At 60.1% G+C, this 10,478-nt stretch overlaps 1 protein-coding gene across 1 annotated transcript in view; it reads left to right on the forward strand.

Annotated features, from left to right (window-relative positions):
• Positions 1-9,950, forward strand: part of NECTIN1 (nectin cell adhesion molecule 1) — a 63,696-nt gene extending 53,746 nt beyond the window's left edge. The window contains exon 6 of the mRNA XM_045797982.2: positions 5,700-9,950. Within this exon, the coding sequence (XP_045653938.1) occupies positions 5,700-6,247 (548 nt within the window). The 3' untranslated portion in view covers positions 6,248-9,950. The remainder of the gene's footprint in view (positions 1-5,699) is intronic.
• Positions 9,951-10,478: the final 528 nt, after the last annotated feature.

The following is a 10,478-nucleotide window of genomic DNA, read 5'->3' on the forward strand; positions in this document are numbered from 1 at the left end:
AGGGGGTGCTTGTGGGAGGAAAAAGGTGGGAGCCGAGTGGGCAGGAATGGAAGGGGTGGGGCTTTCTCTGTGTTGTTAAAGGGGAGTCTCTGAAGGGTTCTCAGCAGAGAAGCGGCACGGCGAGGTAGGTGGCTTAGAGCAAACATTTGAGAGGCTGGGTGGGTGGCACCAGGGGACCAGCCAGGGGCTGTCCAGTGAGGGTGTTCCTAGTGGGAAGCAACAGGCCTGGGCTGTGGCCACAGGGATAAAGAGACAGACTCCCCAGAATTTGTGCGTACATGTCCGCAGGGCCTGGGGCCCTCACAGGGGCCCATTTCCAAGAGCCGAGAGCTGAGGAACAATTTCATGGGGTTAGCGCAGTAGTCCGAAACAAACCAGTGAGCTCCCCTCCCTTCTCCCTCTGGGGGTGATGCAGAGAGCGGGGAGAGGTGCTCAGGGTATGGCCTTGACCGACTAAGGAGGCCAAATGGGGCAGCGTCTGTCCCTGGGACCGGGGCTGTCAGGACGAGAGTCTCCAGGCCACTCCAGGAGCAGAGCAGGGAGCGTGTCTGCCCCGGTTCCCACTTCTGGTGAAGTCCGGGGCTCATCCGCTGGGGATGACCACAGAAGGTAACCGGTCTCCCTCTTAGACTGCGAGTTCTTGTCGCCAGGTGTGGGTGGGGCTTCGGGGTCCATCTGGAACTGAGGGTGCGTGTGAGCCCGCAGGGCGCAGGCCGGGGCGTGAGTACATGCCTCTGAGCGTGTCAACAGGCCCTGGCCAGCGGGCGGGCGCCTGTCTGCGTGCTGAGTGTGCAAACGGGGGGCCGGGCTGTGCGGTGGGCAAACGCGCCTTCCTCCAGGCTGGTGAATGGCAGCGTGCTGGGGAGTCGGTGCAAAGGCAGCTGCGTCCGGGCTCCCAGGGGGACTCGGTTCTGCTCCAGCTTGACGAGGCCCTGCCCGGTGGCCCGATGTGCCGCACAGCTGCCGCAGCTGCTAGGGGAGGACAGGGCTTCCCGGAGCCGACCTCAGGCCTTGCCGCCCTCCCTGCGGCCACAGCACTGCACCCTGGGAGGCGTAGTTCTCCCGGCTCCCCGGCCCCATCGGGTGATGCCAGAGCGTTCCCTGCCTGCCTGCTTTAGAAGCAAGCCCGTACATTCTCTGACCCCGCACCTCCTCCAGATCCTGGATCCAGACAAAACCCCTAACCTCCCCTCCGCCTCAGACCCGTGCACAGCCCCTGTACCAGCCCACCCGCCTCAAAGGGATGCCGAGCTCCCACCCGCCATCCCAGAGGAGAGGCTGCAGTCCTTCGGAAATGGGGGCCAAGCTGCCCCCTCTGTAAGAGGATGTGGGGGAGGCCGGGGGGCCCCCACCCCTAGCTGTGTTCTCTCCCCTGTCGGACCAGGCCCTTGAGGCTCTGCTTCTAGTGCCCCAGGGCCGACTTGCTGAGAGTGACAGCTGGAAGGACGGACGGGGCGTGTGCTCCAACCACACCAGGCGGCCACCTCTGCTTGCCGATGGATTAGGTCCTCCTGTCTCCCCCCTCTGCACCGTCACTGGGCATCTGCACCGTCACAAGTCCGCCGGGCCAGGAGGTCATCTTAGCTGTTCTTCTACCTCCAGGCAGACCTGGACGCAACGCAGCCAAAATAACCAGGGCTCCCCTTGGTCCCAAAAGATCCCCAGAGAAGAGTAAATGTCCTTAGGGCGTAGGGGCGGGAAAAGTGAAACAGAAGGACCTAGAGGGGAAGGACACCCAGAGACTCAGCTCTAAGACAAGGCTTGCGTTGACAGAATTCATTCAACAAATATTCTTGAACTCTAGCCACCCGCCAGGCAGTCGAGGTGCTTGGGAATACATCAGGGAGCCAAAGTCCCTGTCCCTCTGGAGTTTATGTTTTAGTACAGAAGGACGTTCAGCAAACGACAGAGGAAACACATTGGAAAAATCATGCGGTCATTTTGAAAGTGACATGGAGAAAAGAAGAGCAGGATCAAGGGGTCACAGGTGCTGGGGTGGGGTTTGTGAGCTGCGGTTTGAAATACGGCAGTTGGGGCAGGCCTCGGTGAGAAGGGGATCTCAATGAGAAGTTTGAGCCAGGCCCCGAAGGAGGTGAGGGGGTGACCATGGGACACCTAGGGGAAGTCTGCTGGGTGCAGGGCAGCCTGTGCAAAGGCCCTGAGTAAGCCTCGAGCAGAGTGAGCCAGAAGGGAGGCAAGAGATGAAATCAGCGGTGGGGAGCAGAGGCACAGGTCATGTAGGCCATTTTAAACTCTCTAGATGTCACAGGCTCTCTGTGGCTGCTGTGTTCAGAATCATCTCTAGAGGGAAAAGGTAGAATGGGGGAAGCCAGTTAGCTACTGCAGTCATGCACGTGACAGGGGCGCCTGGGGGGCTCAGCTGGTTAAGCGTCTGCCTTCGGCTCAGGTCATGATCCCCTGAGTTGGGCTTCCTGCTCCAGAGGGAGTCTGCTTCTCCCTCTCCCTCTGCCCCTCCTCCCGCTCATTCTCTCAATCTCTCTCTCTCTCTCAAATAAATAAAATCTTTTTAAAAATGCAAGTGACAGGTGACGGTGGCTTGGAATAGGGACAGAGTGATGGTGGAAAGTGGGCAGGCTCTAGATTTACTCTGATTTCGAATTTACAGACTAATTAGGGACATAGGCTGCTCTCACGAAACACGTAATACAGCAGACTCTACCATACTGTGATTAGTGGGTAAATATCATTCAATCTTGTCGAGTAAAATGTTGGAGAGCTTTATTTTTTCTTTGGGTCTCTGCTGTCAAAGCAAAAAAATAAGTATAACAGAACTTGGACTGCACACAATTGTAACACACCTGAATAGAAACAGTCCCAGATTATCATGAGGCTGCCATTTCCCCAACCCCTCTCCTCATTTCTGCAAAAAAAAAAAAAAATTACAGCCATTCGAAAACTCTCGAAAGAGTGGAAACAGGCACAAGGGAATGAGGAAGGGCATTCCTGGAAGGGCCAACAGCACGGGCAAAGACTTGCAGTAGAGAATCAATTTGGACAGCAAGGATGGCAAGTTAGCCAAAGCCAAGATCAAGTGGCATGATGGGAGCTTTGAAGCCCAGACTGGCACGGTCCAACGGGCAGTGGGGACGTCATTGCTACTCTTTGAGAAAGGGAGTGGTAGTGTCTACACAGTGGAAATTAACCTGGTGACTGTGGACAGAGTGACTAAAAGGGGACGGAGACCAGATGGAGGTGGGAGATTCAGGAATCTACTATCAGGCACGAAGTGATAATGTACTGAGTAGGAAGAGTCAACAAGATTTGACGGAAAGATTTGAAAGGAAGAGTAGGTCCCTCCATTTGGATGCCTTTCTTATTCTCTTGCCCTCTCCAGGTCCTTCCCATCCTTCAAGGTTGGCTAAGTCTTTTCTAAGGAGCCTTTGCTAACTTCAGGCCACAGTGGTCTCCCTCCCCTGCACTCCTGAGGCACTTCTCTGCCAGGGCCCTTGATTGTCCGCATGCTGCTTTGTCCCGAAGGGTGTCATCTGGTTCTCTAGATAGGCTGTGAGTTTCTTGTATCCTGTGACTAGCAGAATAGATGGCTCCATAGATGTTTGTTGATTGGGTAGGTGGGTGGATGGATGGATTGGTAGATGGGCAGATGGGTGAATAGGTGGATGGATGCATAGACGGATAGATAGGTGGAGGGAGGGATGGGTGGCTTAGTAGATGGATAGGTAGGTGGGCGAAGGGGTAGATGGGTAGGATGGGTGGATGGATGGATGGGTTGAGTGGGTGGTTGGATGGATGGATGGATGGATGGATGGATGGATGGATGGATGGATCGGTAAGTAGACAGATCAGTAGATGGATGGGTGGGTGGGTGAAGTGATGAGGCAGGTTAGCGAGGAGAGAGCACTCAGTTCTGGGGTGAGAACGGAAGAGGTAGCAGGCAGGGTGAAAGTACAGAAGAGGCTGGGTTCCGGATAGCTGCCTTTTGGGCACGCCTTGTGGAGGCAGCTCCCCCTTCGTGGGGAGCAGGTGTGCAGCCCTTTTAAAGGCAGTAAACAGATGGAACCTGGTGAAGCAAGAGAAGCTTGAGGGTCCAGGGAAACCGTTCTGGAAGTAGGCGGTAAGGACAAATATTCAATAAATATTTATTGGGCAGCCACTCGGTGACCCGCGCTGGGGACACGGGACAAGTGGTTGTGCCTCTCTCTGCCCACTCCTTCCTGCACGTGGAGAGGCCGGGAACAGGCATCTGGGTGGTCCCTGCTCAGCCGTGGGACTGCAGGCAAATCGCCTCCCCTCCCTGGGGCGCCTGTGTGAGCCCATTCTTGAGCCCTTCCAGCCTGGACTCCCAGAAGTCCTTTCCTCTTCTAGAGTCTCGGCCCCGCTCCTGTCTGCTGCCCACACGGGGCTGCTCTGGGAGGAGGGAATGGGCTCGGAGGAGGAGCCGGGTTCCCGTGGAGCAGGTGGTGCTCACCGAGGGAGCGAGCTAGCGGGAACCAGGGAGCGAGCTGGCAGGAACCAATCGCAGAGGCTGGAACAAATGCCCAAACCATACTCCTTTACCTGGGCCTGAGAGAGGAGGGCCCAGAACCTCAGGCAGCCCTCCCAGGCTTCCCCTGAACCGCCCACCAGCGCTGCCTGACCGTGGCCAGCCATGGTCTCCGGTGCCACCCTGTGGTGGTGCTGGGAACCGCCTCCCTCAGCCTCGCCTCCTGCCCCCTTTGGCCTCTGGAAGGAGAGGGAGGGGGCAGTACTGACCAGAGCGCGGGCACTGCCCCACCCCGCCTTCCCTCCCTCCCACCCGCTTCCTTTCTCTCCTCTCCACCTTTCCTTCCTCCTTGTTTCCACCCTGTCGTCAGGGTGCACGTCGGTACACACGCACTGGGCTCATCAGCACAGGTGTGCAGGCTGGCCACACCGCCAGGGTGTGCCCGGCACGCGCTCCCTCGTGTGTCCGCGGCGTCTCGCCCTGTACTCACATGCGCTCCCGCCTCCCTCCTGCACAGCCACGGGGAGCATCTTCTGCTCCAGCCCAGGCTGGCAGCACCCTTGGCACCCACCTTGCCCTGCAGGGTCAGACCGCAGCCAAGAACCACAGCCCTGGCTGCTGGCACTCTGGGCATCACTGGGGCCAGTCTGGGAACCCATCTTCTTCCCTGTGCCCTGGGGAGCAGGTGAAATCAGACGTGGGGCGCCCAGGGACCTGCGGGTGTCCAGCACAGGGGTGGTGGTAATGTGTGCACAGGCTCTCCCTGCAAAAGAGATGTTGCGTCATTGGCTGGTGGCCTCCAGCAGGTTATTCAGCCTCTCTAAGCCTCGTCCCCTCGTGTGTTGAATGGCAAGGAATAGCACACTTACTTCACGGGGTGCCATGCAGGTGACTGGTGGCTAGGGGACACTGGGTCTGGGGCGGGCTGGCGCCTGTGCCTCTCTGCACCACTGATGGGGGTGGATCTGGATGGCACCACAGCCAAGGAGAAACGGCCAGAGGCTCTGGGGCTCCAGCAGCTCTGCCTCTCCTCTCGCTCCGGCTGCAACACTGTGGAGCACTGGGCTCCTGGAGGGGTTCCACGCTCCCCCAAGGGGTGGGGGTCCCAGAGGGAGCGCCAAGGAGCCTAGGGAACTGGAGCTGCCCTTGGGCCCGCTTCCTGGCCTTTCCATCCCCTGCCTCCCTCCCTCCCTGCAGACACTGACACTGTCCCCCTCCATGTCTTTTCCGCACCCAGAATTCCCCTACACCCCATCTCCTCCCGAACACGGGCGGCGGGCCGGGCCGGTGCCCACGGCCATCATTGGGGGCGTGGCGGGGAGCATCCTGCTGGTGGTGATCGTGGTCGGCGGGATCGTGGTGGCCCTGCGCCGGCGCCGGCACACGTTCAAGGGCGACTACAGCACCAAGAAGCACGTGTACGGCAACGGCTACAGCAAGGCGGGCATCCCCCAGCACCACCCGCCCATGGCCCAGAACCTGCAGTACCCGGATGACTCGGACGATGAGAAGAAGCCTGGCCCCCTGGGCGGGAGCAGCTACGAGGAAGAGGAGGAGGAGGAGGGCGGCGGAGGGGGCGAGCGCAAGGTGGGCGGCCCCCACCCCAAATACGACGAGGACGCCAAGCGACCCTACTTCACAGTGGATGAGGCAGAGGCCCGTCAGGACGGCTACGGGGACCGGACTCTGGGCTACCAGTATGACCCCGAGCAGCTGGACTTGGCCGAGAACATGGTTTCTCAGAACGACGGGTCTTTCATTTCCAAGAAGGAGTGGTACGTGTAGCCCCCCCTCTCCAGAGCCTCTGTCTGCGCCCCTTTCTCCCCAGCCCCCACCCGCACGCCCCCTGCCCGCCCCCCGTGCCCATCCTCCAGGAGCTCGACAGAGACTCACCAACTGCCCAAAGCCAGCCCCACACTCCTGGGAGTGGGGAGTCCAGGGCAGAGGGCACCCGACTTGGTTTTGACTTCCTCCCCATCCCGGCCCTCCCCATGCTGTTGTGCTCACTGTAGCTTTGGTGTTGCGGTACCTCTCCTCCCCTGACCCTCGCCTGCCCTCTGCACGGGGACCCTGTTCTCGTCCTGTGTACCTGGGCACCCCTCCAGGCTTTGGGGAGCCAGCCCTCCCTTGCCCCCCAACACTGGAGTTTGTGTCCTTTCCACTGGGGGTGGAGGGCTCAGGGGGCTCGGAGGGGAAAAGCCTCCCCCCCAGATGCTGCTCCTCTTTTCCCAGGGAGAGGGAACCCAGTACGCCCTGCCATGAGCAGCCGGGAGCTCGGAGCCCCGGTCCAGACAGCCATGGCCCCCGAGAGGCAGGGAGAGCTTCTCCCAAGCACCCAGGGTTGTCTTGTTCGTATGGAGTTGAGGTCCCCATCCGGGGCCTTGGGCAGTGTGTTTTCCTGGTGAGGTTGGTTTTACATTTTTTTTCCTCATTGGCTGACAGAGAGCGAAGCTGCCCCAGCTCTGGTGTGTGTCTCCTCTTGACCCCTATCTGCTCCCCACACAGTGGGGCAGACTCTGGCCCACGCTTCCCATTGCCTCTACCAACACACAAGGCAGACACCTACATGCACACTCACCACTCACGTCCGCCCCCTCGTTCCCCTGGGGTCACATGCCCTCGCAGACTGGACACCGCCGGGGCCCACCCCTCTCTGCTCCACCTCTTCCCCTCCCAGCTGAGGTTGGGGACAGCCTTCAGACGTTTCCAGGGACAGCTGAGACTAAGGCCCCCTGGAGCCTCTCTCCTAGGAGCTCAGGCTGGCCCCAAAATACTTCTTTCGACAGGGGAGTTTCTCAGATTTCTCCCTTATCTGTCAAGTGCTAGCAGCTCTTGATTCTCCTGGGGAGTCAGGGCTGGGGTCCCTAGGATGTCCGGGTGTCAGGTGACCGAGCACCTCCACGGAGGGCAATGGGGAAGGGAGTCTACGGTAGAAGCTTTGCAAACACAGATGCTGAGGAGTGCGGCTGGTACCCCCCCCCCCCAGGCCAATGCAGATGTTCTGGGCTTGCCAGGAAGTGCGAGGGGAGGGGGGTAGCCAGGAGTCCTGATTCAGAAGCTCCTGCTTACCACTCTCCACCCTCCGCTCCCAGCTCAGCTAGACCTGGTCTCCGTTCTGGGATGGGGAGGGGGTGGGGGAATCCTTGGGGAAGCTTTCCCTTTGAGATATAGATTCCCTCCTTGAATGGGGCTCTGGGTTCCCATCAGTCATCCAGGACGATGGCTTCCTGTCTGTACAGTGGGGGAAAGGCCCCTCCCGGCCCTCTCTGTTCCCCCAGCTCAAAGTGCCTCAGTTCCTCCATCTGCCCACCCTGGTCCCCCCAGCACTCTATATAGGCAAGACCCTGGGATGGGAGAGGCAGGCTCGTGCCTGCCCATTAGGGTTCCAGTTAACCCAGGCTGTCAGGGGCTCTGTGGGATGGCAAGTGTTGAGGGGGGGAGGGAAGCAGACCACTCTGTGCCCCACGGGCACCGACCTACCCTGCCATAGGCTTCCCAAGGGAGCCCCAGCCCCCCTTCTTCCCTCCCTGGTGCTGCTATCGAACCCCCAGCCAGCCCTATCTCTGCCCTGGCGACTCTGGGCCCATCAGCTGGGCCACCCTCACCCAGCCCCACCCCCACCCCCGTCCTCACCCCAGCCCTGGCTGCCCAGTAGCCACGTAGCAGAAGTCTGAAGCCATGCCAGCCCTGGGGCAGCTCTCCCCTCTTGGCATTGGGGGTACTGAATGGGGTAGAGTTGGGGGAGAACATTCTGGGGTCTTTCTAGCCACAGGGCGGAGGGGGCAGAGGAGCGGGGCTGCTTCTCCTAGCAGTATTAGTGTCCCCCCCAGGGCAGAGGACCTTTTCCATGTTACATCACTGCCCCATCCCACCTCATGGCACTCTGGCCCCTCTCTTTGGTCTCCTTTCCCCCAGGCAGGAGGAAATCCCAGGGGCCTACCTGATAGAGGCATTCTCTGTCTTCTTGAAACCATGAAACTGAAAGAGCTCTTCCTCCTGTGTCTCCCTATCCTGCACTGCCACCCCCTATTTCTCATTATATGATGTACTTCGGAGGGCCCCCGGGCCCAGCCAAAGCACTGAGTCCCCCTTAAGACACCTCCATACCCTCCCCCCAAGCAAAGCACAAACTGTGGGACCCATGCCACATGCATGGGCCTTGTGGGAGGCTCCTGCCTGCCCGGGAGCCCAGCAGCACACCCAGCGGGGCTGAGGGGAGGCATGAGGCAGGCACTCGGGCCTGGGGAGGTGGGGGGTGTTCCGTGCCCTGAGTTTGCGGGAAGGTGGGCACTGCTGCTGGGCCCACTGACACAGCCCACTGGCAAAGGGGAGGTCTGGCCCAACAGAGGGGTGAGGACGTTCTGCTTCTCCTTCACGCCGCCAGCATGAGCTGAGCTTCTGCCTTTGCTGGAAATGAAATAAACTTGGTATTCCTTGTGCCAAGGTGTCCCCCAGTTGTCACCCTGCCTCTCGTTACGCTCCCTGTTCTTGCCCCCTCCACTCCCGACTCCCCTATTTCTTTAAGATTTTGATATTGTTCTAATGTGCGAACAAACCGTCTGAGTCCCCTTTCATCAGAAGGAGCTGAAGAGCAGCAGCCTGGGGTCGGTGATCACAAGCAGGCAAGCACAGCCACCTCAGGCTCGGTCCACGCACACGCGGGGCACACCCCCTCCGGCAGACCCAAGCACAGGTGCCCCGGCGCACGCACAGGTGCACGTGCAGCCTCGGCGGCGGGCTGGGCTGGTCCTGCTGAAAGACCCGCAGGAGAGAGGTGAATTCCCAGTGCTCAGGCCATAAGAGAGACTCACGGGGGCCTTGTTGCCCGGGCATGTGCCCCTCTGCCAACCCCTCCCACGTGCCCAAGCCACTGGTGCAATAATTTTTTCTGCCATCCTCGAAGCAGAGGACTCGGGAATTGTGTTCGGTGGATGTGGGCAGCTTGCCAGCCTCCAGGGGCCCAGGCGGACCTCTGAAGCCCAACTGCCACTGGGAGCCCGCTCCTACGAAGGAGCAGGCGGGACCCTCCCAGGCCTCCGCACCCACGGAGAGCACTGCCCTGGCCACAGGTGCCCGGGGAGCAGGCCTTATGCCGCGGCCCGGGCCGCCAGGGCTCCTGGGGCCTCTCGCTGCTGCTGTCCGGCTGCAAGGTCAGAGGAGCCCTGCCCTGCGTGCGGCTGCTCTTCCAACTCCTGCTGGGAGGAACAGGATTCTTGGCCCGAAAACAATGCTTTCCTCTTTTTGTATAAAATGGAAACACAATCCAGGAGAAGCTGCCACCCCTCACCTCTGAGTGCGACAGGCTACCTTGCCTTCGTTTCTTTGTCACCGTTTCGTCTTTGGTCCCAGGGACGGCCCAGCAGGTTCTCCTGGTTCTGACCCGGGGGGGTGTTTGCATCACCCCCTTTTACTTGTATAAAAAAAAAATTATGGGTTGAAAACTGAGGAAAAAAAATGTACTTTTTTATAAATAAAGTGTTTAAAACAACCCTGGTTGCCCGTGTCACTCCTCGCCGCCCCGTGGTGGCTGTGCCCTTCTCCACAGCCGTGGTGCGGGGACAGGGTCAAACTGGAGACTGGCCAGCACCATAGGGAAGGGAAAGGAGCCCCCGCCCCGCGCCCAGGGGCCATGGTTCTGGGACCCTGACGCAGACCCTGCAGGAGCCAGCCCTGGGGGGTGAGGGGCCTGCCTGAGACCTCACCCCAGGGCACAAGCTGCCACGAAACCTCAGCCACACGCGGGGAGACGGTGGGCAGCAGCAGCAGGCACAGGTGGGGAGGCCTTCGGGACACGCGGCCTGAGAGGCTGGGGGCTGCCTGAGGCTGCCCCCCCCCCGCTGGCTCAACCCCCTGCCTTCCTGCCCCCCCCCCCCAGCAGCAGAGCACACCTCAGGCTGCTTTCACTTTCCCCCTTCCCGCCCACTCCCTGCTGTCCTGCTCCTTCCTGCCAAGTCTCCTCCTGCAGTTGTTTGGAGAAGAAAACCAGCAGTGTCACACCTGTCCTGTCAGGCTGGGG

Source organism: Ursus americanus, chromosome 16 (genome assembly GCF_024610735.1).
Source record: "Ursus americanus isolate L20-20 chromosome 16, mUrsAme1.1.p, whole genome shotgun sequence".
Classification (NCBI taxonomy): Eukaryota; Metazoa; Chordata; class Mammalia; order Carnivora; family Ursidae; genus Ursus; species Ursus americanus.